The sequence below is a fragment of the Alosa alosa genome, chromosome 15 (assembly GCF_017589495.1).
Source record: "Alosa alosa isolate M-15738 ecotype Scorff River chromosome 15, AALO_Geno_1.1, whole genome shotgun sequence".
NCBI lineage: Eukaryota > Metazoa > Chordata > Actinopteri > Clupeiformes > Clupeidae > Alosa > Alosa alosa.
Window position 1 is genome coordinate 1249080 of NC_063203.1, and position 27372 is coordinate 1276451.

The following is a 27372-nucleotide window of genomic DNA, read 5'->3' on the forward strand; positions in this document are numbered from 1 at the left end:
ACATATTATACTATTTTAATACGCTGTGACATCTTCACATGCATGAACACTATGATACTGCTATTTAGCCCTATAGGGCAGATAGGTGCATACAAATTCATCTACATTGACATCTTCACCGAACACTATGATGCTGCTATTTAGCCCTATAGGGCAGATAAACACAAAGTGCATCCAAATTCACCTATTCTTCTCTGTTGAACTACTTTTCTTTAAACAATGTTAGAAGCTAGTTGCTGTGGTAAACAGTTTGTGAGAAAAGTAACCTGAATTTATTATTCTACATAGTGCTGCGCCTATCTTCCCACCCATTCATCTCGGTGGAATATATCACAAACTCTTCACTCAACAAACGACAAACCATATATCAGAATAAACAACAGCAAAGGGGTTTAGCATTGCCCTTTACAATTAGCCGTTCCAGAGTAATCCGGTTTTGAATTTGCAGCAAATTTCTACATGCATGTCTCCAACTTTGGGCTTTACGTTTCGCAATGTGTTTAAATTGTTCAATACATGATTTCATAACAGGCCAAATACAAAATAAATGTTACAAATATCGCCTACGTATCTGTAAATATTAAAATCAGAGGATATACAGCTCATGACTAAGAGTTTCTCAAAGTAGCCTTAGTGAGAGAGACTTTCTAATGAGGAGACACAGCACTCAAAGAATCTCCCATAGAAATGTATGGGGTTAGTTCGTAATGCAAATATGGCAGTTGTCACATATTCCGGCCCTTCCACCGTGATGCAGGACTACTGCTGTGAATAGTCTAAATACAACTTTGATAATTTGTATGCAGCCTACTGAATTTGTCATGTCTTGGTGTCACGGGTACGCTGGCGACTACGCCACTCCGTCTGGCATCTTTCAGAGTCCTGCAACGGGTTGGGTACCCGCATAAAAGTTGCTCAAACGGGTGGATTATGACAATCCTAAAATTCACAGGTGGGGGTGCGGGCGGATAAGGAACTCCTTGCGGGCGGGTAGCGGATGACAACCAAAACAGTATTTTAGTTCGCTGAAATAAAACGTAAAATCACAAATATGTGTTTTAGTCAACGATAGCCTACGACCTTTGACCATCACGTCACTACTGTGACTGATTTCTTCAATGCATCTTGTAGTTGGAGCATTGCCAGCATAGGCATAGGCCTACATATAGCTATTGTTTGTGATGCTCAGGTTCTATTTTTTCTTGTGATATTAATAGATCTATTTGTGTAATGTTCTGATGCAGCAAGCTTTGGGATATGGTTCATTATTGTAAGATTTAGCCCTAATGCAAAATGTTAATGTCAGACACCAAACAGGACGAGGACCACAAAAGCGTCACGTTAGAATGTTTATTTAAGGGTTGGGGGTTACAGGGGTTCCGGGAGTTCCAAGAGTCTGCGTGTGTGTGTTCCCCAATAGCCGAGCAGCAATGGCAGGAGCTGGATGATCCGGGAAGTCCTGGGGAAACACACACACAACAGCAATTGAAACGAAGCAGCAGTACAGTCAAGGGCTAGGCTGGATTCAGTAGAAGAGAGACGGAAGGCAGGTCAAGATTACGGGGCTGGAGATCAAAGAAGTAGTCGAGCGGGTCTGGGTTCACAGGCAAAGCGTCAGAGTCATTTTTCCAAGACAGGCAGGTAACTGGTGCGGGTTTGCAGGCGATCTGACAAGTGTGGACTGAAAAGCAAGGCTTTATATACCGGGCATGATGAGTGGTGAATGCAGTGCAGCTGGTAGGTAAACGAGGGTGAGGCAGAGCAGAGCAGGAACAGGTGGAGGTCATCAGACTTTAATCAGCGCGTGTTACCAGGCAGAGAGAGAGCTCATGACAGTTAAAGGAAAATGCACGAGTTATCAGGTTCCATGGCCTATTTAAAGGTGGCGATGGTAGGCTACTTGAATCGCACAAAAGAAAGCGCACTTTAGGCTATGTTATTCATTAGCTTAATATTTAGATTGAATGTGAAATATGAAATATGAAAGTTGACAGGGTGCGTGTTAAAGGAGAAGTTCGTGTAATATTGACCTAAAGTGTGTTGAAACATGAGTGTGAACATTCATACCTGTTCATTCGTACTCGTCGCTCGACTTATTGTGACTAAATTCAAGATGGCGGCGAAAGGTAAACTTCCTGAAGGTACTGTCTGTATAAATCGTCTTGTAAATAAACTACCAGTGCTTTTTCAAAGTTCTCAATGTTTTGTTTTAAATGTCAGGGCCCTCGGAAGTCTACCAATGAAGTGTGGAGCTACTTTGAGCCTCGTAAATGGTGTAAAACAGTGATTTATTTGCATGGCTAGTCCGATGCCCGAGGCACCCCCCATTGAAAACCTGTTGGTAGCATCGGCTAACTAGTGCCAGATTTCAGGGGAGTGCAGGGGACAAGCCAAACTTCTCCTTTAAATATTTGTTTTAGGTTATGTTTGTAGCCCTACGTGCTTCAATAGCGCGAAAAAAAGCACTCCTTAGGCTGTTTCATAGAGAGCCTATATTGTGATGTTGAGAGGTGTGAGATAAAAATAAAGCACTTTAATTGGAATGATTTTAGCTCGTATGTTATTTATTGCGGGCATGGGTCGGGTAACGGGCCAAATATTAATGGGCCTGGGCGGGTGCTGGAGCTCTCTGTGACAATTCTGCTGGCCAGCATTCCCTGCAGTAGGGTGCACAGCTCCGACTACAGGATGGGTGAAACCACACCATATTTGAGTCCATGTGCCCACAAGGACCGGGGTTTGAGTCCGTCCGACTTGGGTCATTTCCCAATCCTACCTCACCTCTCTCTCCCACTCTCTTCACTGTCCTATATCGGATTAAAGGCATAAATATAGAGCATCACAGCTCAATTCAAAGCAGTCTTAGCTTGACAATATGTTGGCTACTGTATGTTCAGAAATAAGGGTTTACATGATTTGCAGATCATTCCATTCTGTTTTTATTTACATTTTAAGACCCTTTACATTTATTTTTTAAACTTGGTAGATAACAGTGTTTCCTTCACTCTTTTAATTCTCTGGATGTCACAGAAAGATTCACAAATTCAGGAGCTCTTCATGAAGATTGACTACTCTGGCCAAGGCAGGATTCAGTGGGTATGAATTAAAAGACATTTCCTATAGAAAATATGTTTTACTGAAGTATTGCTGACTACTTAGTTTCAGTGTGTGGGTCATACCATAGTAAATTACATACAGGTAGATACAGGTAGTATTATATGTATATAGTTATGGATACATACATTCTACGAGACAAGCCTTTCCTGTAATTTACTTTTTTCGAAGTAGATACTTTTATTACATTAGTTATGACCTAAAAGGAAAAGCATCTGCCTTCCCCAGGATGAAGTGTGTACCTATATGCAAATGGAGTCCATAGAGAAAGAGAAGTGCACACAGTTCTGCAAGCAAGTGGCATTTACTGTCCCTGCCACCATTAAGCCCTTAGGCCACGGCGAGCCAATCCTAAAACTCCACAGCACCCCGGACAGGACAGTGGTCAGCCTGCGGGAGGATGGCACGGTGTGCTACTGGAGCTCAAAGCTTCAGCTCAAGAAGAGCAAGCATGTGTTTGTAAGCAGCAGTTTGCTAACAGTTTTACAAACTTAAAACAACCACCAATCCCTAAATGATCTAATCTAGAGTATTACAATGTGTCATTTATGTCATGTAATTGTATTATTTATTATTTCTTCAGTTTTTAAATTATTTCCATAATACCAGGAAGTTCCTGGGTTAATATTTATACATATGTATCTGTCCAATGTTTAGCATGAGAGACCAATGAACAGAAAACCAAAGTGGGCCACTGATTTCATCCTGATGCCACAGTATAACAAACTGCTCGTTGGAACAGGGTAGAGGAAATTAATCTCTTTTTTTCCTTACTCTCTTGCTAATGATGCAAAATTGTAGCAGGCAGGCACAGGCAAGTGTTGGAACACAGGCATGGGCCAGGTTTAATAACTGAAAATTAATCATATAATGGCTTTGAGTTTAAAATTGTGAGTTTGCTGCATGGTCATTCATGTACTTTTATTTAATTTCATTCAATTCACTTTTTCCATGCATTTGGGAAGAAAAAGACAACAGAAATGCAATTTACAAAATCCTTTAAGTCACTTGCCACTTGGCAGCCACCTTCTGGGCAGTTATTTCGCACCAACAAGATAAGGCTCCTTATTCAAACGAATAGGGAGACAATGTAACTTTGCATGCACTGGTATATCTTTCAGGAAATTCATCTCTATTTTAGTTAAGAAAAATAGGCTGTGCAAGAAATGATGGGCCCTATTATGACAGTCTAAAGAGCATGGTCACTAGTCAAAAGCTTATTCAAATTTAGTAGGATGTCCAGTCCACATTGGGAGTGTTTTTGTGATCAAAGGTCGGGCGGATGGCGCAACATGGCGTTCCTAGATTTCTTAATCAGTCATGGGTGTGTTTGGGGCTGATGGTAATTTTGATAGCACAGATGAATAGAGACCCAGTCAGACCAATAGTATGAAAAATCAGGAACAGAGTTTTATTTACAATAATTTGCATCAAGGGAGAGACAGCATGACTTCACCTAAAGATCCATCAGGTGCTCTAACTAAACAAGGAAATAGTTAGGGTCCTTCCAGGCTGACGGGAGATGGCGTTGGTCATCCCATCTCACATGTACTCCACTGAATCAGATTCGTGGCAACCTGGCAATCCGGATCAGATAGCTACTGATGCAGCCATGCAGAACAGTGAAACACTGCAAAGTCATAATATTCCCGCTTATCTAAATACATAGTCACACAGAGATATACACAGGGACAGTGCAGATATCATACAGTCATTACATAGAATCATACTTTTGGTATCAAAGTGACCCACTAATGTGGAACATTAAACCATATATTGGAATATTGGACATAATGTTTCTGTTCCACTTTCTCTCAGGGCGTAACATCATTTAAACCAATGAGAATGACATCTGTCATTCCCTTTAACGGCGCAAAGCGCGTCGTCAAAGAATGCATCAGTATTTTGACAGTCAGCGGCACATTTGAAGGAGTCTGCTTGCGAGACCGTATGCGAGAACAGTCATTCCACTAAACCATGCTTTACTAAAACCTAGCATAGTATAGCCTTCACACATTTGCACTCGTCTATTATTTTAACTCATTGGCAAAGTGAAACTAACTTCACTGTGGTGTCAGTCAAAGATAAAACAGATATACACAGTAAGTTACTTTCACTATTGACTGACAATGGGTTACCATCGAAAACATAGGCTGGAAAAAGCAACACTTACCCTAATATTGTTCAAATGACTGAATAAAACAACGTTTATCCTGCAGAGGAGTTGCTTTATCTTGTTGACAGTGCATCTTCAGCTGTGCTCCATATGTGTCTCTCGCCTCTCCCCTAATCACTTTTAACCGTCATTACCAATTTGCAAATGATGGTGAATAACTAGCCTACTCATCGTGAGATGTATTTCGTAATATCTTTATTCTAATTATGTCTCCCATTGTAAACATGTAATTTGTAATGTTTTGCATGGACGTACGCAAAATAGGGGCCGATGACTTGTAGATTAGCTTGACCAGAGTTGTTGGGGCTGATATTTGGCAACATGTCCTTCATGGTTGAAATGGCCTGACCAAAACAACCAAATTGCAGTTTGATTAATATTACTTGGAATGCACAATTAAAAAACATTGTTTATGATAACTGATAAAAGTAGAAATATCTGTTTTTGCAAATTACCGGTAACTTGTTCATTTCATACAGGGAAAGAGAAATTCAATTTTTTGAGATGTCCTCGCTTGAGCCGTATTGCCAAATCAGTTCTCTGGAGACGGTGCCTCTGCAGCTGGACTACTGGTGAGCTCTAGGCATAAGTATGTTCATGCCTGGTAGAGTTTGTATTTTTCCTCAAGATTTTATGGCATATGTCCCTTCCCTCCACAGCTATACCTGTCCGGATGAATGCGCAATTCTTTATGGGGATGCACAGGTAGGCTACTTTAAATATATGCTTGGTGACAACCCAACTAAATGTTGTAAATGTTGCAAAATTTAATCAAATGCCCTTTTGCCTGAATAATTATGTCACTTTGATTTTTCAGGGATGCGTAAACATAATACTTATGACATCAGTTGGAGAGATGCTTAGGTAAACAAGGTTCTGAATATCCTCTGACATCAAAGAAATGCTACAAAATAATTTGGAATATTAGATAAGCATTCTCCCTGGAGTATATTTCGTTCACTCAAAAAAAAAAAGGTTCAAAACAAACAATAAGAAGACAATGGAGTATCACCAACAACGGTAACTAGAATTGCGGTTCCGAGGAACTGCAAGAGTGGGTTTGATCAGGGGAATGGAACTCGGCCTCATCCAAGGATTCCAACGGTACCTCATTTATGAAAATCGGACATACGGGTCAAAAAGTTACATGCACACACCTTCATATACACAGACAGCCCAGCCCAGCCCATTAGAGCTCTGCCAGATGGCTTAGAACTCTGCCAGGTGCAAGCTTAAACAATTAGAGCTGTGATGTCATAATCGAAATTAAAATCCTTGAACATTCCGCCATTCATTTCAATGGGGCCGAAAAATGCAGAAAAACGAGAATAACGCGAAAACGACAAGGGCAAGCGACACGAAAGTAACAAGCTCCCTACACCAGTTCGGGCCTGAATTTTTGGAGTTGGAACCGCGTCGATAGCTCAAACGGTCTAGGAGCAGTAGTTCGTACAAAAAGTGGGTGAACAGGAATAATAAATAAACTAGAATTGCGGTTCCGAGGAACTGCAAGAGTGGGTTTGATCAGGGGAATGGAACTCGTCCTCATCCAAGGATTCCAACGGTACCTCATTTATGAAAATCGGACATACGGGTCAAAAGTTACATGCACACACCTTCATATACGCGCTCAGCTGAACGCACTATAAGAACTCAACTCCCTGCTCTACAAGATATCTATTCCAGAAGAGTACTCCTAAGAGCCCAAAAGATTCTGAAGGACTCTTCTCATCCTAACAATGGATTATTCCTACCGCTGAAATCAAGAAGACGCCTATGTAGTCACAAAGCCAGAACTGAGAGACTCAGGAGAAGTTTTTATCCCCAGGCCATCCGAACTCTGAACTCACACTATACTGACTTTGCACACATTCACTCCTCAGCACTCTCAAACATTTCCCAACTCTGAACTCACACTATACTGACTTTGCACTCATTCACTCCTCAGCACTCATGACCCCCCCCCCCCCACCCCCCACACACACCTACAAGACTTTTAGCACTTTTACATCCCTCTCCCTATGCTACAGACCTTTTATTTATTTTCTTATTTCATCACACGTCAAAACACACACACACACACACACACACACACACACATATCTGACTTTCTCCAACTTTTGCACATCTCCATAGAACTTTTTATTTATTATTTTTGATTTCTCCTCCATCTACCCATATCCTTGATTGCCTAGCCTTTCTGCCCCCCACCCCATCCCCAACACACACACTTACATCATCACTGTCATCACTTCACATACATACAGCACACTGCTTGCTACAGTAAGCCTCCTCTACATACTTGCTGCACACTGCCCCCACCCCCTACATACACAGCACATTGTCTTCAGGATCTTCTCCAACACACATCCTCTACATACTTACAGCACACTGCCCCCACCTACACACTACACACACACACACAGTCACTGCTCCACTCCCCTCCCGCCCACACACACATCTTCACTGTCATCACTCACATACATCATACATACAGTACTCTGCTTGCAATAGTAAGTCCCCCCCTACATACACAGCACATTATTTCATCAGGAAACTTCTCCAACACACATGCCCAACATACTTACAGCACACTGCCCCCCCAATACACAGCACATTGTCTCATGAGGACGCTTCCCCAACACACATATTGCACACTGCCCCTCCCCCACATACACAGCACACTATCCCATCTCCCCTGTCATCCCCCAACACACACACCAAGACCCCTGGCAGTTGGGTTAGCCCCTTGAGCCGTGGATCTGCCCAAGGTTTCTTCCTTGGTAAGGGAGTTTTTCCTTGCCCCTGTTGCTCTTGGGTGCTCCTTGTTGGTGCCCCCCACCCAATCCCAATCCTCCCCCACCTTTTTTATGCAGCCCTTGCCACTTAATCTACTAAACCCCTCTTCTACTGCACTCTTTACCCCCCCCCCATTAATGCACAAATAGGCTGACACCAGACATAATTTCACTGCATTTCTTACTTCCAGTAACTATATGCATGTGACAATGAACTTCCTTGTATCCTTGTATACACAGACAGCCCAGCCCAGCCCATTAGAGCTCTGCCAGATGGCTTAGAACTCTGCCAGGTGCAAGCTTAAACAATTAGAGCTGTGATGTCATAATCGAAATTAAAATCCTTGAACATTCCGCCATTCATTTCAATGGGGCCGAAAAACGCCGAAAAACGAGAATAACGACAAGGGCAAGCGACACGGAAGTAACAAGCTCCCTACACCAGTTCGGGCCTGAATTTTTGGAGTTGGAACCGCGTCGATAGCTCAAACGGTCTAGGAGCAGTAGTTCGTACAAAAAGTGGGTGAACAGGAATAATAAATAAACTAGAATTGCGGTTCCGAGGAACTGCAAGAGTGGGTTTGATCAGGGGCATGGAACTCGGCCTCATCCAAGGATTCCAACAGTACCTCATTTATGAAAATCGGACATACGGGTCAAAAGTTACATGCACACACCTTCATATACACAGACAGCCCAGCCCAGCCCATTAGAGCTCTGCCAGATGGCTTAGAACTCTGCCAGGTGCAAGCTTAAACAATTAGAGCTGTGATGTTACAATCGGAATTAGAATCCTTGAACATTCCGCCATTCATTTCAATGGGCCCAAAAAACGCTGAAAAACGGCAATAACGAGAAAACGACAAGGACCAGCGACACGAAAGTAACACGCGCACTACACCAGTTCGGGCCTGAATTTTTGGAGTTTGAACCGCGTCGATAGCTCAAACGGTCTAGGAGCAGTAGTTGGTACAAAAAGTGGGTGAATAGGAAGATATAATAAGAAAACTTAAGAAGAACAATAGTTGGGCTTGCTGGATCAAACCCACTAATAAATAAAGTAAACTTAAGAAGAACAATAGTGGTCTTGCTGGATCAAACCCACTAATAACTTCTCACAAACATAATAAACCACAAATGTAATAAATATTTAAATGTATTACATGGCTCTTCATAATGCTGCAGAATGCTCCATTCACTTGAATGGGCCTTGCCAAATGCCAATGTTTGGTGGTCTGCTAATTTTCAATAACAGACCGTTGCTAAGTAGCCTATAACAGACCGCTGTCAAGGAAAATTTTGGTTTTGTGTTTCTAATTCACGTCTTTCATATCACTACATAAGGACTGGAACTTCATTCAAAAGTGAAAGCAGACGGTTGATCACCTGTGTTCTAAAGAATGTTTGATTCAAGTTCAGCATGTGCTGTTGCGAAATATTTGTTTCTCAGCAAAAGCCACGATGAAACGGTAACAAATAAGCTATAGCCTAGGCTATGTAGGCTAAAGAGTCATATTGTGGGGAGTTTATTGTTTCGTTTTGGCAAGTAGCCTTGTAATAAGTGGGGTAATGTATGTAATGTAATGACTGGCGTTCTATACAGTATCCCTTACTGATTCCACTGCTTGGTTACATTGTCCTGCGTTCTTTAGAACGTGAAATAACCGTATGTTATTTGCATACCCATGAAATAGCTCCAATTTTTTGGCCGTATCACACTTGTATATTAATTTGCCGAACTCGTTGTGAAGTTTAAATGCATCCAAGCTGTAAAATACAGACGTTTAGAACATAGCAACGTTCTCCCACGCAGGGCATGCTGGGATACGAGAGCGAACATTTGGGGGTTTATGTCGTTATTATAATAATTATCGTTATTTGGGGGGTTATGTCGTTTCTATAAGTTATAAGTGTAAAGTTAGCGTCTTTATTGTAACATGTTCCCCTTTTAGTTCTCCCTCGTGTGTGACCCTTTTTGGGTGGGGGGCTGCGTCCTCCCCTGTATGTGTAGTGTGTGTGTCTACTTGACCTGCCCTGTCTGCATTGTGTTCTGTGTCTGAGTCCCTGCCCTCGTACAGCTTGCATTGAACAACGCTTGGTGTCCTGAAACCTTCAAACGTTACAATATCTTTTCGACTAAGTGTCCTGAAGCACTGAAAGTAAACAAATCTAGGCCTTACTGGCTATCACTCTGACTGATCAGAGGTAGCCATGGAGCACATGATCTCCATATTCAAGTATAAGCAAATATGAAAGTTTGAGAGTTTCTGCTAGAATTCAAGGTATATTTAATTATTCAATACATTTAAACTAGGTATATACTGTAATGCTAAATTGATTACCAAATTACTGTAGTCTATGTGTAAAGAGCACAATTACCTAGATTGTGGTAGGCCTAGATCTTATTATGACCGCCGCGCATGCCCAAATTTCCGTCAATGATTCCCGGGACACTGAAAGACCGGGGTACACGAAACTTGGATACCATGGAACCGTCATTTTTCGTTTTGATCTGTAGCCCCCCCGCTGGACTGGACCCCCCGAAAGGAGGGTAGGGCAGACACAGTTCTCTGTGAATATCTTGAGAACTGTAGGGCCTAGGATGACCATTTTTTTCCATATGTTTGCCTCCAGGGGTCATGTTAACCCATTTCATGTTCACACATGTGCACAAACAGATACACACACACATACATTCACAGTAATCATATGTATGACACATACTCACACAGTAGACATAGGTACGCTTGCATGCACAGGCACATACGCAGGCACACACACAAGCACGCACACACACACACACACACACACACACACTCACACACATAACATAAACATAACACAAACAATCAAGAATTTCTCAGAATTATGAACAGGCAAGATGGAGGTGGGGTTATATAAAATGAATTTTACATGTGAAATCTATGAACTAATCATGTTTTGGTACTTGTTGTCTAGCAGATACCAGTGAGAATTGAGTGTGGATAATGCAATTTAGTGAGACAGTTAGAATCATATAGGCCTTTCAGCGTGATTTCTTTTTGTGGAAAAAATGTGCTGGACTGGGCGGCGGTCATATTTTGTACCGCTCTGCGGTACATCTAGTTGTAATTTATACCAGTTACCACTATAAGACAACTGAAATAAACTTGTTGCCTGTTGCTGGAAATATTTTATTCCTGTATAGGCCTACCTACCTACATAGACTAGGCAGGATTTTGGAAAATGTGCTTATTCTCTTAAGTCCCGAAGGCAAATCATGTTAATTTTTGGCATTCAACATTTCTAGGGGTTTTGAAGGGTGCTGAATTCAAATTTTCTGTATGCTAGGCTCAAAAATGTCCCATAATGCCCCAAAATGGAGAAATCCAATATGGCCGCCGCCTCCAGGTCAAAATCGAATTAATCACTTACTGTATCTTTTGGACTGTACAAGGTAAAAACCTGAATGTAATGTGCTTTTATAGGTTTTCACATATAGGGAATTCAATGACATGCTCAGATTTAAGATCAAGACTAAATTAAATGCTTGAAATTAATGTACATGGTTAAAGGACCATGAAACAGGTTGATGACTTTCTGAAGCATTTACTTGAAACATGTTTAGAAGCAAGGTTGATTACCATATTTTACTATCTATTTATATTATTTATCTGTATTTTAACTATTTATTTAGTATTTGAAGAAAATGCTTGAAACTCTTAACCTAAAGGCCTATGTTTAAAACTGTTACTACTAGATTTGCCTACTAATGAAATATTGTACCTCAGCCTATTGTTATGATGTCCAGTGTGCTACCCTTACCCCTACACACCCAAATACCCATATATAACCGTGAATGAGGCCACACCCTCTACCGCGCTTGTGAATTATGTCGCTCCCCTCATGCTCAGCAGTAACTATAACATAATATTATAACAATTTGTTTAGGACCATGTAATACATCTGTAATAGCATGTGAAGATTGTTATGTGAGGATTATGTATAGGCTGACTGAATAGTTAGCCTTTGTGAATTGGAAGAAGCTAACTAGAGCCTTCACTCTCCGGGATGTGGCCCCCCTCTTGACAAGATGTTGGCCGCAGCATTCAAGGCCCCCGGCATGATGAGGGGATGAGCCCAGAGCCACAGGTCTGTCGCCAGGCTGCAAAGACCTGGAGACCCCAAGCCCCCCTTCCTCACCATCACATGTTGGCTCTTATCCACGGTAGAAAGTGCCGGAGGGCGTGGAGAGCGGCCCTCAGCTCCAGGACATTGATGTGCTGGGGTAGCCAAGGGTCCGTCCAGAGACCATTGATGCCCTGACCATCGAGAACGATGCCCCAGCCTACTGGGGATGCGTCTGTAAATACGACACGGCGACAAATCACCAGTCCCATGGCACTCCCCCTCTCGGTGTTGGCGGGCTCTCTCCACCAGTGACATAGTCACCTTGGCCTGGGAGGGCCCTTGGGGCCAGAGAGATTCCAAATTGGAGGACTTGAAACTCGAAGACCCGACCCTCGAACGTAAACCTCAGGAACCGCCAATGCCCCGGCCAGATGGGTATCTGAAAATAAGCATCCTGCTTCGGAACTGTGGGTGGTACCCATGGGTCATGGTGGAGAGCACCCATGGATCTGCTCCTAAGGCCAGCCAAGCCTTCCTGCATCGAGCTGAGAGGCGAGGCTGACCCGGAGATTGTCAGGAACGATGGCGCGCCTGGAGGGGCCACGGCCACTAGCACGCTGGCCCCCCCGGCCAGCTTGTGGGCAGGTACCTCGCCCCTGGGATGCCTGAAGCCGCTGCCTGAGATCAGTCGGACCCCAAGACGGATGCCCCAAGGTAGGTGTTGGCTGAGGCGTGAATGCCCTAGAGCGCCTAGCACCCCTGGCACGCCTGCCAAGAGACCCTGACACCTCTTCTGCACAGCGGCGGCTGTCACGCGCCTGCTGCAACAGGGTGGTTGCCTGTGGGCCGAACATGGACCCAGGCTCCACCGGCACTCTCAAAAGACACTCTCTGACTGCCTGCTGGGGCTGAGATTAAGACAGCCAGAGATGGCGTCTAGCTACCCAGAACTGAGCCAAGGAGTGGCCCGATGCCACTACCTGCTCCTTAGACACTGCAGCGAGGCACACAGAGGCTGACTGGAGCTCTCTCAAAAGAGTGGGATCACCGGCACTGCTTTGCAAGAGACCAGAGAGGTGTTAAACATACAGGGACAGAATGGCCGCTTTGTTAGCAAGGCGGACTTGCATCGCTATGGGCCTATGCAGCTTACCCAGCAGAGCCTCCATAGTCCTGCCATTGGCACTGAGGCAGGAGGGACCACCAAAGAGGAAGTTGGGAGAGGAGAAGAGGGCACAGAAGAGGGTCTCCAAAGCTTGATCCACTGGGAGGAGTGAGCCACAACCAATCAGCCCTTCGCCGTATGTGGTGGCTTATTTTACTTAAAGAATACAAACTCCAAAGAATTCCAAACAACGTAGATGAATACTGCAGACGATGGCTTTAATGTATTCCAGAGCATTGGTTCATGAAGCAAGCTGCATCTGACTTTCTGTACATGGTTCTTATACCCTTCCTTCTCATGTCGTCACTTGTTTTTGTTAACTCAGAAAAGAACAAAGCTCCTATGTCCTCCTTACCTCTTTTGGTAAGGTAAATGTGTCTATGTATTCATTCTATATTTCTGCAAGTGACCTCTGACCCTGCTAGAACAGCCGCTGAGGCTACCCATTCTCTCTTCATACATGTCCTTATACGTAACCTTAAACTCCTGGCCCCTAAGCATGTGTATGCCTTAGCTATAATTACCCCTGCTGTTTCACCACATGGACCTCAGACAGTTTACAGAATATCTTTTCATACAACTACTACTACATAATAATAATATATTTTCATAAAGCTACATAACTAAATAAAGCTACCACACGTACATGTTGGAAAGCACCTTAGCCTGGCCAGATCACCTACGAAAAGTAGTTGGGGAGGAAATCTGGCGACAGACCAAGTCACTAAAGTCTGGTAGGAGGGGAATGAGCGCCGCCACTGGGCGCTCAGTCATGTCTGTGTGGAACCTAGACGCAGAGGCAATGGGCTTCTCTGGAAGGGGAATATCAAGAGCCCTGGATGCCCTGCCAATGACCTCCTCAAACAGACGGGCCAGCTCGCCTCCCACAGGGCTGGCTGCACAGGGCTATGCACAAGGTAGCTCCTCTCCCTCAGATGAGAGAACAGTCTTAACGTCCACAATGGCCTCCTCATCTTCCTCCTCCAGCTCACACGGACTGGTAGGAGGAGCAGGTTGGGGAACTGCAGGCCTTGTGCTAAGAGAAAACAGTGAGGCTGCTGAGGACTCCCCAAGCACCCTGGCTACTCTTGCAATCTTTCTTGACGGCCCCTCGGAAACAGGAGAACCCACACGTTTACCAGAGAAAAAACGACAACGGGCTTCCCTTGTGTGTATAGGCATAATAAAACAATTCATGCACGACTGGGGGCGTCCCTTGCCTAGAAAGCATGTTGGTGGCCCAAACACAACACACACTTATCATGGCCATCCAAATGTGGATGATCAGTTAGTGCCACAGCTACTATCTCTCACCAATTCCAAAAGCTTGTAAGGAGATCACCTCCTGTGGTTGCTTCAAGGGATGTCTAAGCCTGCGCTGCAGTTGCAGGAAAAATGGCATGTTATGCATGGAGTCATGCAGCTGCAGCAGCACCTGTCAGAACACTGCTGGAGAGGAGAAGGATGAGGATGATTAGGATAGCCTAAGTGTGTAGCCTAGCTCTTCATACCATCAACCTGTTTTATGGTCCTCTTTTTTCATGAATTATTCATTATCCGAGACAACAATTTTAACCATGTACATTAATTTCAAGCATTTCCTTTAGTCTTGATCTTAAATCTGAGCATGTCATTGAATTCTCTATATGTGAAAACCTATAAAAGCACATTACATTCAGGTCTTTACCTTGTACAGTCCAAAAGATAAGTGATCAATTCGATTTTGACCTGGTGGCGGCCATATTGGATTTCTCCATTTTGAGGAATTATGGGACATTTTTGAGCCTGGCATACAGAAGATTTGAATTCAGCACCCTTCAAAACCTCTAAAAATGTTGTATGCCAAAAATTAACATGATTTGCCTTCAGGGTTAATTTCTTTAAAACATTGACCTAGACTAACATTGTTGATAATTTTTTGAACAATAGAGCTACATGAACTCATTCCCTTTAATATGTTTCATTAGCCTATCGTAACTTAGTTGCCTTGTGCATGAATTTAACTTGATGTTTTTTAGCCTACATTTTGTGAGTTTTCAGCCCATCGTTACCAAGGGAACCCTTCTGAGATACAGTAGAACCCCTTACGACGCTCTACTTTGAGAGACCAACCACTCATGCCATCGATAATGAATTTTAGGCGCCTGTCAAAAACTGATCTGATCAACAATTAACATTGATTTGGCACTCTTTGCTGTCCGAGTTTGCAAATCATTCATTTAGAAAATGTATGTTGCACTATTTGTTATTGTTATCACAAAAGTGGGGGGTGCTGCTGCCAGTTACTGCCCGGTTGCTAGCAAGTTAGCTAGCCTCCTAGCTAAAGTAACATTTCAAACGGTGAAGTGTAATTTCTTTGAAATGACAACTAACTGAATAACATTACTGATATTAGTTGAAGTGGATAGTTTATGGTCAAGTGAACTAGCAACAGTATATTAAGTTTGAGCGAAGTCCCTCAACTGCTAGTCACTTGTTAGTGCACAGCTGTATTGCCATAGCTACTGCCATCCACTTGTATAGCTTTTTAAGCTAGCGTTAGCTAGCTAGCTAGCTTGCTTGGTTCACAGACTAATAATAATAATAATAATAATAATAATAATAAAAGCTTTATTTGTATAGCACCTTTCATACACAGAATGCAGCTCAAAGTGCTTTACATTTGAAGCATGTAACACAATAATAGTCAGTCAGTCATTATCAATCACTTTTCTTCATTGCTGGGGCCGTTTATGATCCACTCAGCAACATATCAAAAATATAGAAAATAACATGTCATAAGCATAGGCGTGCATACATAGACACTAGGTGGTGCTAAAGCACTAGGAAGTTTGCCCTTTATCAATGAAAATGCCCTTTTGAAACTTGTTTTTTTTATTATTAATATTATTAAGATTTTTACTGAGGTCGGTTTTGAAATGATCTTTTGAAAACCTGAGCCATTAAAAACGACTGAAACAATGCCCCGAAATGAGCCACCTCCTTGCGCACACCGACCAGCCCATCTCTCTTCCTTTGTCATTGAACTACAAGGTCACAAGACAGGGCACGCCAGATGCGCAGCACCATAGCAGTTCAGTAAGCGTCTTCAGATAGCAGGCATGGTCGCTGGCAGGCTGCTTCTCCTGTGCCCCGTCAGCCAGGTAACATACAGATCAAGCAAAATCTTACAGTTTGCCCTCTAAGCCCAACATGTGATAATTTTGTTGTGCAGTAAAATGTCTCATTCAGCACCAAACAAGCATTTTTGCCGACTGGTCACCTGATAAACTAGTTAGATGAAGCTAGATAAAGTTTTACGCTGTAGCCCAAATCAATGACAGATAACTTGACGACCACATACAAATAATTTCGGTAGATTTTGCAAATTTATGTGTTAAGAAGAACGTTTTCTGTTGTATATGTTTTGTTAGGCAACATGTATTAACACATTCATTTGTGACAGAAGAAACGGGAAGTTCCCCATTACCTGTGAAAAATGGCCATCTGCATTCATGTAATGACAACAGTCAGTAGCTCACTATAACTCCTTCTCGTACTGTTTGGTTTCTTTATTGTCTTACAGATCAAGTAAAATCGTACAGTTTGCCCTCTAAGCCCAACGTGTAATCATTTTGCTGTGCAGTAAAATGTCTCATACAGCATCAAACAACTAAGCATTTTTAGCCGACTGGTCACCTGATAAAGCTTTACGCTGTAGCCCAAGTCAATGACAGATAACGTGAGGACGACCACATAGGCTACAAATAATTTCGGTAGAGTTTGCAATTGCAAATCTATGTGTTAAGACGAACGTTTTCTGTTGTAGGCCTATAGGTTTTGTTAGGCAACATAAATTAACACATTTTGGTCTCTTTATTGTCTTAATTGTATATTGATTTACTAATTGCAGCACAAGTCAAATTAATTCAACATGTGCGTGTAATTTTTTTTTTTATAATTAAGTGTTCTACATGCGCTAAAAGTCCCCCCCCCCCTCCCCTCCTGAGCACCTGCCCCCCAAAATGTCTGTGCACGCCACTGGTCATAAGACTGGCAGCCTTAACCCTTTACCCCCCACAAGCACGCCATATGGCAACTGTGGCAAGGAAAAACTCCCATATTCCAGAAAGAAACCTTGAGCAGAACCTGACTTAATAGGGGGAGCCCATCTGCTTCTGGCTGGCTGCGCCCTCCAATAGCAGCAGATGTAGAATAATCTGAAAAAGTAGTCTACAGGATCAGATGAGTTAACTAAAAGCTTTCCTGTACAGGTATGTTTTCAGATCTTTTTTAAAAATATTTACTGAACTCGCCTAGCCTAGAAATCTAGACGTGCCCCTAGCGGAAGCATTACATTTGCTGCCAGGGCTAGTCTAGCAACTCTCCGTTGGCTTGTGAGCTCCAGAAATCGAAACTTAATCAGGCCAATGAAATCGTGTATAGAGTCGTTAGGTGGGCTTAACATAATGATTGATGGCAGAGTTGCAACGGTTTGGCTTGAATTCCCTGCTACTTGAAAACAAATAAGATGGATGTTGCTGCTAGCAAACAGTGTGACACGAGTTAAGCTTTTATTAAGTTGGCAAACGTTTGAACTAGCCAACTAGCTCTGCTGGTGGGAAACGCATGGGACTCATAGCGCTGCCGCTGTCCTATTGCATGCAGAGAGAATTTGAAAGACAACTGATTATCCCGCCCCTCGGACTGAGTACTGCGAACGGTGAGTTTCCAGACCCTACATTTTAATGTGGGTCTGGCTCGTCAGGCTAGAACTCGCCTGCTTGATGTACAGAGGCAGGGTGTTCCATAGTTTGGGTCTGGCTCGTCAGGCTAGAACTCGCCTGCTTGATGTACAGAGGCAGGGTGTTCCATAGTTTGGGGGCATAATGGATAAAAGCAGCTTCTCCACTTTGTTTGTGGAGCACTTTGGGTACGAAGATTAGAATTGGATGATCTAAGTTTCCTTTGTGGTTGATAATATATTAAAAGCTCAGAGATATATGAAGGTGCTATGCCATTCAGAGCTTTGTAAGTAATTAACATAACCTTAAAATCAATTCTATAGGAAATAGGGAGCCAGTGCAGTTCAGCCAACACAGGGGTGATGTGTTCTCTCTTCTTGGTCTTAGTTAGAAGTCTAGCCGCAGAGTTCTGTATGAGTGCCAATTTCTTTAGATGTTTTTTGGGAAGACCAGTGAAAAGTGCATTGCAGTAGTCTAACCTGCTAATGATAAAGGCGTGAATTTGTTTTTCTGCATCTTGTTGAGTTAAAAAGGGCCGCACTTTGGCAATGTTTCTCAAGTGGAAATAAGCTGTCTGAGTAACTTTACTGATATGGGGCTTAAAACTTAACTCTGCATCTAAGATGACACTGAGGCTTGTTACTTTTGGTTTGACCTGGTGCGCCAAGTTCCCCAGATTACTAAGAACAATATCTCGCTTTAGTTTTGGTCCAACCAAAAGTACCTCTGTTTTGTCATTTCAAAAAATGTTTTGCTCATCCACTGATTAACCCTTATGAGCCCGACCGTTCTAATTTCGTTACAAAAGTAACGATGACCAATCGTCTAATATCTCAGCTGTCCAATGACTGATTTTATTTCTGAAATCTTCCCCGTAATGCTGACAACATAAGCTTCAATTTGATATGATTGGTTAAGGGGTTTATGGCGCGAAATGTTTTGGATACTTGAAGATGAGTCTTGAAAAAATATTGTCACTTGAGTTGGTGCATTTGACGTGGACAGCCGGATGCCACAGCTAACACAGTTACGTCGCTGTTACGTGGCGGTTACTAACTTTATTACCAAACATACGTTGCCGCCACGTAAGTTTTAACGTTGCCGATATGTGCGGGTGAAAGACGCGATGCCGCAACATCCTGGCAACGTTTCTCGCACGTAACCTCCACGTCGCAGCAACCAAAAGACATACTGGCAACATTGTAGCAACCTTCCTGAGAAAGGTTGCCATAATGTCGCCAGCACGTTAGGGCGGATCTGCACAGTCCTCATTTGCCCATAGAATCCACAAAATCTAGTTGTCTGAAATAGACATTCATATACCTGCATTCTGGCTGGTGGCTGTTGACCCCAAGCCTATTCAAGACAGCTGTCTAACAAGTATCAATTTATGACTGCCACGCACAAAATCTAGTTGAGATGGCCTAGACTATCCACATTCATATTTTACCTGCATTTTGACTGGCTGTTGCTAATGTTGAGCCTATTCAAAAGAAAAGACAGCTCTACACTAACAAATTTAAATGATATTTTATTTAAAATAATGTGGAAATTCAATTTTGCGGATGGTCTACCTGCTGTTCCATCCGACCCTGTGAAGAACAAATAAAAGAACAGGTGAGTGCATTTATATTAATTTTACATTGTCAACAGTCATTTTACATTTAGTCAAAACTTAAATAGGATATGGCAATAGCTGGTTACGCTAGACTTTTTGCTGCTGCTGGGTCATTCCTTCGCCCTTGCACTTGTAGCCTAGATCAAGTGTGAGGATGCCGGCGCCGACGGTAGGCTACCAAGTCGCGGGAATAACGGAGCAGTGGACTTTAGATGCGGATGGTGTTTCTGTCTTATAATCTGTATTATAACTGTGCGTTCAGATAGCCTACCCGTAAGTATTGATACTGCTCCTTTGTTAAGTTTAGTTCATACTGTTATCAGTCTGTGCTCGTTAGAAGCATTATTGAGGATTGTAAATGCGTTGATATAACGCGAGTGTGAGAGTGAAATGGTCGCGGTATGATCCGGTATACGGTATGCACATTTAATGTACGACGTCTGACAGTTACTTTATAAACATGGAGACAATCTTGTGTTGATTCACCAGCATATTGCAGCTAAACTGTAGGCCTACAGTTTACATTGCTGCTATAGCTGTAATGTTAGTGAACCATGATTTCATGCGTTTTTTGGCTATAAGCTTCATTGTTTTGGAGTTTTATAGCTTGTTGCACAAAGATGTCTCGCCTAGAATTGGGCTATGTCTACACAAAACCATCAGGTGTATTTCCTCTTACCGCTTTCACACCTTTAACGATAGGCCTACCGGTAAGAAAAAACTTGCGTGCACACAGAGGTGAAAGCGGCTAAAAGTACTGTAGTGCATATGCCAAACCAGTCGATGGCGCCGCGGGCCGTGCAGAGGCTTCACATTTAGGCCTAATTCGCGTAGAAGACAAAACATTGTTGAAACAGTTTGTTAAGCTGTCGCATGAAATAAGGAGACTACATGCAATTCGGTTTTCAATTCAGCTGTTAAAGTACTAAATTTCATTTTCAAGGTATGTGACTTATGTGGAATTTCAAATGCTTAGGCCTACATATTGCATTAGGTCTGAGCACTACTGGAGAAAACATTAACATGCGTCAGTCAGTCATAGGTTGTAGTAAGCTTAGCTAATGTTTAACTAAGTTAAGCTAATGGTGTGCTTCAGTAACTTGGCCACAAAAGGCTGATGCATTGTGCAAATCATGGCAGGGGAAAATAATAACCGGTTTAAAAACAAAAAAAAAACAGCGTCGTGTAGATCAGGGGTCCCCAACCTTTTATGTACCATGGACCGGTTCGATTCCTTTTTTTTTTTTTTTCACGGACCGGCGGGGGGTGGGCGCATGTGCATGCATTACTTGAAAAGAACTAGCTCCAGTTATGTATGAACAGTGAAGGTAACGGTCTCTTGTGAAAAACGTGAACTTGAAGAAGTGAAAATTGAACAATATGAACTATGAATATTGAACAACTTGAAGCTACATCTATAAGTGTGAACATGCTTAACAAAATATGGGAACAAAACATGGGAACTAAACGTGCATTACGAATATAATCAGTGGGAGCCCTGCTTGTTTCCCTGCAACAAGAAGCTTCCATCTGGGGGTGACACCCTCAGTGTGTTTGAAATGTCCAGTCGATTAGCAATTTGTCTAGTTGCAGTCATTGCGAAAAAAACCCGCCTTGCATACATGCATTGTGCAGGGAAAGCGTTTTTCAGCGCTTTTACGGCTATCTCGGGATATTCTGCTTTGGTTTTGATCCAAAAACCCACCAGAGAGGTTTCCTTATACAGACTCTTAAAGGTGCCATGTGTAAGAATTGAGGTAAAAATATCCAAAAGATGAGCTACACGCATCAAAAGAATGAGAAGAAATAAGGGCAATGATGTCATTTAAAAAACTAGATGTACCGCATAGCGGTACAAAATATGACCGCCGCTCAGTCCTGTACATCCGTTCCGCGAAAATAAATCACACTTCAATTTGTCTCCATATTTTACTCCATCCCCCACTCTTGAAACTTTTGTGTATGCTTGTTTGGCATGCCTGAGTGTGTAAGCGGCTGCACAGAAAGTAGCCTACTGGTGCTGAAAAGGTGAATAGATTGTAGAATAGCCAAAGAAGATATAGAATTGTTATAAAACCTTTAAAATCTCTAAACAATCACAAGTAGGGCAGTTCATCACAGTTCATCCATTGCAACTGGATTGATGAAAGGTCACTTACACCTGTAGGCTACATTGTATTTGGGAAAAGCAAAAGGTATCAGCATAATGTTATTTATTTATTTATTTTTTATGTATTTATAAACAAAAACATCTCTGTCAGTTCCATGCCGTTTTCAACAGCTATCAAAAACAAAGGTCATTTTTGGATGGATGGATTTTTTGTGAATGTTTCTTCTTCTACATAAGATTTTAGTCATCTTTGGTTCATGTAATACTTTATTGTCAATGCACAAATTAAGTAACAGTAGTCTGAAACGTTATTGTTAATGCACAAATTAAGTAACAGTAGCCTAGTCTGAAACGAAATGCTGTTTTACATCTAACCAGTGGTGCAAATAACTGACATGTCCAAATGGGCCTTGATGAAATGCGTCGCTAGACTGTTCATACACATTTTAACGGGCCAAAGTTGAAGAGCTTTTGTCCGTTATTGTTAGTGCAAATATAGGCTGATTCATGTTCCCTTGCATTGTTTAACTGAGGTCCATGGCTAGTCTGGCTTTCATCAGACCAAGCTCAATCTTTTAAGAAATCAAAAAATAAATAGCGGGCAGATCAGGCTGGGTGAACCCAGCCTAGTCCATAGGCACCGATATTGTTTAATTTTCCGATTGAGATATACACACTCTGGCTATTCTAAATGCAAAAAAATGCATCAGGGAGTTATGACAAAACGGTAACTAACAAACTAGATCCTAATAGAAAGTTGTTAGCTTCCCTAAGCTACAGGTAGGATTATAAGGTAGGCCTATTGACAACATAAATTGTCAATAGGCTATGCTGGCGACACAAATAAAATCTCCTTTGAAACCAATGGCTTACGCCTTACAGTATCAAGCGGACTTAAACTGTCATATCGTGGCGAAAAGTTGTAATAACATTCACGCAGCTCCATGAGTCAAGGAAAGCGAATGAATGAAGTAGCCACTTCTAAATGGGACCCACTACACAGTAGCTTAAGGTGTTTTGCTAAAGCAGCCATAATGAAATGAAGGTGTCATTGTTTGGATACTTCACACACACGTGCTTTTTAATTTCACAGACTACAACTACCAAGCTGTAATCAAAGCACATCGATTCCCCTCTCACACCCTGCACGACTTAAAACAAAATAAACAGTCTCACGCATGTATAGGCAAAACTGTATCAGACCGGGTGTAACGTTGGTAAATCTTCCATTGCACAGAATGATTTTGTAGCACGTGCAATAAATGACAGTCGAAAGATACAAACAGTGCTGCTATACATTTGCTTGGTATAACCGCATTTATAGTTTTCTACAAATGCAATAAATCAAATGCCTCCATCACTCAACCAACGCTTAACGGTAACATTACCTAGGTCCTTATTGATATTACAAGATTAACGTATTACCTGCAGTAAAAACCAAGCATGTCCGATAAACATCCTCAGATTTATTTCGGCTTCAAGAAGAAATGGGAATTACACTTCATGTGAACATCGCCCTATCCTTATTAGATGTTCGCTGCGGTAAATTACAGTCCTTGTATGAAGCGCCCATTTTTTTTCCAACCCACTTTTAACTTCCAACAAAATTACGCCTCACTGCAACGATCGCCATCTAGTGGACAAACGACTACTTCGCCAATACTGAAAATGCAGCCATGATGATGATGATGAATATTTATTTTGGCTTTCTTTTAATCCTACTGATTTTCATTTTTTACCGGGGCAAATCACAAATGAGTGATTATGAGCCAGGTTGATGTGGGCCCTTGAGACCAACATACCATAAAAAGATTCACAGAGAACTGTGTCTGCCCTACCCTCCTTTCGGGGTCCAGTCCAGCGGGGGCTGCAGATGAAAACGAAAAATGACGGTTCCATGCTATCCATGTGGGGTACATGCTCACCAAGTTTTGTGTACCCGGTCTTTCAGTGTCCCGAATCCTTGTTGGTGTACGCCACTAAATGTACACATAAATTATTTTATTGTAAGGCCCCCATGAACGAAAGTACACAAAACTTGGCATGCATTCAGAGGGTGTCATAATGATCCTACACTTTTAATTTCGTGCAGTTTTGACCTTGTCAGCCAGAGATATTGAGATGAAAACACCTAATTTTTTGCTTTTAATTTTTAACTAGGTGGCGCTATACATGAAATAAGTGGTAATGGGATGGGTTGACATGCCCCTTAAGACCAACATACAAAAAAAAGGTGGACCTCCTAGGCCCTACGGTTCTCGAGATATTCACAGAAAACTGTCTCCGCCACCTACAGGCCAGTTGGTGTATAGTAACATAAATTAATTTATTGTGTGGCCCCCATGAACGGAATTCCACAAAACTTGGCGTGCATACAGAGGGTGTCATAATGATCCTACACTTCCAATTTTGTGCAGTTTTGACTATGTTAGGTCACAGATACCTTCAATTACAACACCTCATTTTTACTTTTTTGTTTAACTAGGTGGCGCTATACATGAAATGAGTGGTTATGGAATGGGTTGACATGGCCCCTTGAGATCAACATACAAAAAAAAAATGGTCCTCCTAAACCCTACGGTTTTGAGATATTCACAGAAAACTGTGTCTGCCCTACCCTCCTTTCGGGGTCCAATTCAGCGGGGGCTACAGATCAAAACGAAAAACGATGGTTCCATGCTATCCATGTGGGGTTACATGTCCACCAAGTTTAAGTGTACCCGGTCTTTCAGTGTCCCGGGAATCATTGACGGAAATTTGGGCATGCTAAAAAAAAAAAAAAAAAAAAAAAGAAAAAAAAAGAAAAAAATCTGACTAAACCTATATGACCGCCGCTTCGCTGCGCGGCGGTCATAATAACAAGGTATAGTGCTGCAGAGATATCAACCTGAATTAGCATGCTAAATTACTAGCCACAGCCCGACAGGTGTCTCAATACCAGTTTCGCCATGGGAGGCAGTATCGCGGACAACATAACCGCTTAGCCAAACTGCAATACACGAAGTCTCGGTTGTTACTCTAGGGTAAACCACCTCACTTTCTGGAGGTATACTGCCCCCATCTTTTATGGAATGTGGAGTATGAATTGATTTTTGGCGGACATTACACATGGCACCTTTAAGACCACCGTCATTTGCAATTTTGATCAACTGCTCTTCCTCCTGCGCTGACAAGTTAGGACTATTCGGGATATTGACAAATGGGTTGCGGACCCACTCATTGGTTTGCCGTGAATCTTTGAAGGATGGGAAGTAACGCTCAAACTCATTTAAGAGCGCAACAAGGTGATCGTGCACCAGCTGCGAGAGAAAGGGCCCTGCCTCAGGGCTAGTCCACACGTACAAAACCGATCTTTCTTTCCTCCGTCTTCCCTGAAACCGCATCAAGAATATTTGTGTCCAAACGGATCCATCTCAACACGACTCAACACGTTACTTCATACCCCAGGCCTATAGGTGGCACTGTTTCTTTACAGAAATTGACCAAAGTTTGTGCTTTACAAACAGACAGAATAGGCTATGACAAAATGGCTAGTGCAAGGAAACCAGAATTGTTTGTGTGGACTGATGGTGAACTGTCAACTGTAGTCAACTGTAAAACTAATAAACTTTATTTTACAGTTTGTGAAGGATGCAGTCCCGTCCTTTATTTGGCTAACGCAGGTAGGCCTACTAATCACCTTTACTTTCTTTGGTTATAGGATAGTCCGTGATTCACATTAGTTTTGACTATCACCGCAATTAGGCTACTAAACGCAAGGCTTACCCAAGATCTAGGCTATTCTGTCGGCACATTTATAATATTGCTATAAAACATTCGTTAGTAACAGTCAATACGTTTGCCTGCATCAAATCAAATCGCGCATTTGCATTCAGTGTGCTACCATCGGCTTAACGTGAGTTCTAAGCGTCTTTGTATGCTTATATCTGATTTCACTCGACTGTGAATGCATGCATTCACAGTCGAGTGAAATCAGATATAAGTTGTAAGACATGTAAAATAAATGAATAACACTGGCACTACGCACAAATCAATAGTAGCCTAAACTTACACCGCACTTTCCTAATAACTTAAGTTCTCTCGCGTCACTGGCAGTAGCTAGAATGCATTAAAAAACACCGGGAAAAAACAGTGTTCAGTCCACCAAGTCATAAGCTATCGGCGCTGCGCAGCACCAGTTGTGATATTTATCTTACGGAGTGTAATCGTAGGTAATGTCATGTATGAAAACTAGTATTGTTAGGCAATACTATAAGTGCAAGTCCAGGGCAGCTGAGGTGTGGCAATGACATCATCGATACGCAAGCAGGATGTGCGGTTTCGCTGTCTAAACGAATTCAAACGGGCTACGGTTTCAGATTTCTCCACTCTGGGACCAGGTTTCAGAAAAGTGCGGTTTCGGGCAGTGCGTTTACAGGATTCGTTGGGACGCTCGGCCAAGACGAAGCAAAACCTCTGCGTTTAACCTAAAAAGCGTCTCCATGTGGACGGGCCCTCAGTCTCTCCCAAAACCCCCACTACTTTTTGGAACATATCAAATACACCCTGGTCCACTCGTCGTCCCTACAAATCAAGCTTGGCTTTAAATGCAGCAACTTTATCGGCCAGTCGTCATTCTCCCCTGGAGTGACAGGTTGAGGTTATTAAGCAACCCGAATATGTCACACAGGTAAGCGAGTTGACACCCAGTCCTCATCACTAAAATGTGCAGCTAACGGTGACTTTTTTTTCTGCTCTCGCAACTCAAACACTCTGGCCAGTGACCTGCTAAAGATGCTTGTTTTTTGTTGCTCATTCTAGCAGTTTAGCTAACTTCGTGTGACACTACCGTTCGCCAAGAACTGATCAAGTGAAGTGAGCTGACCTGAGGCTGCGCAGCGCTGAAGGCAATATGTAAAAGTGTTGAAGGCGGGACAGACAGACGTAAGAAAATAGACCTTGCAAAATGCAAACATGCGTGCAATCAAACAACTGCATATAGGCATATGACATGTAAAAACGTGACATTATTGCGAATTAAATTTAGTTTAGTTTGCATGCATTTTTTTTTAAACTCATGTCGTAGGCCGCGGCCCGGTGGTTGGGGACCGCTGGTGTAGATGGTGTCGAGCCGAGCCGCCAAGGTTATTGTTTGGCTTGAAGATGAAGACGAGTAACCACGTCTTGTGAACAAGCTTAAAAAGTAGGGCATGGATCTGCATATCCTTTTGAGGTGGTGTACAAAAATATGATAGCACTAATTGTTCCCTAATAGTCGGCATTTTCGTATAATTGATTTGGAGGGATATGCCCCTCTCGTTTCAACTTTTGGTGTGGGCTGGCTGCAGGGGCATGTTTTAAGACCTCAGCTATCAGGAGCTCCACCTCCTCTTCCAGCCCTGGCTTCCATTTCATGATCGCTTCTGTAATAAGATTGAATTTGTGATCAAATTTCAGGCAAATGCTTACAGATATTAGACACTTTATTTTTCTGAAAGCATACGAGTCCATGAACCACAGGACAGGCCCAAAAATGGGCGTGTCACCAACACTCAGGGAAAGATGAAGTGCACCGCTA

At 42.5% G+C, this 27372-nt stretch overlaps 1 protein-coding gene across 7 annotated transcripts in view; it reads left to right on the forward strand.

The window, feature by feature from the left end:
• wdr95 (WD40 repeat domain 95) overlaps window positions 1-27372 on the forward strand; it is a 94148-nt gene that overhangs the window by 29379 nt on the left and 37397 nt on the right. For all 7 annotated transcript variants that reach the window (XM_048264354.1, XM_048264359.1, XM_048264357.1 and 4 more), the window contains 6 exons: window positions 3031-3096; window positions 3343-3573; window positions 3772-3857; window positions 5770-5862; window positions 5950-5995; window positions 6108-6154. In XM_048264354.1, coding sequence (XP_048120311.1) covers window positions 3031-3096; window positions 3343-3573; window positions 3772-3857; window positions 5770-5862; window positions 5950-5995; window positions 6108-6154 — 569 coding nt within the window. The remainder of the gene's footprint in view (window positions 1-3030; window positions 3097-3342; window positions 3574-3771; window positions 3858-5769; window positions 5863-5949; window positions 5996-6107; window positions 6155-27372) is intronic.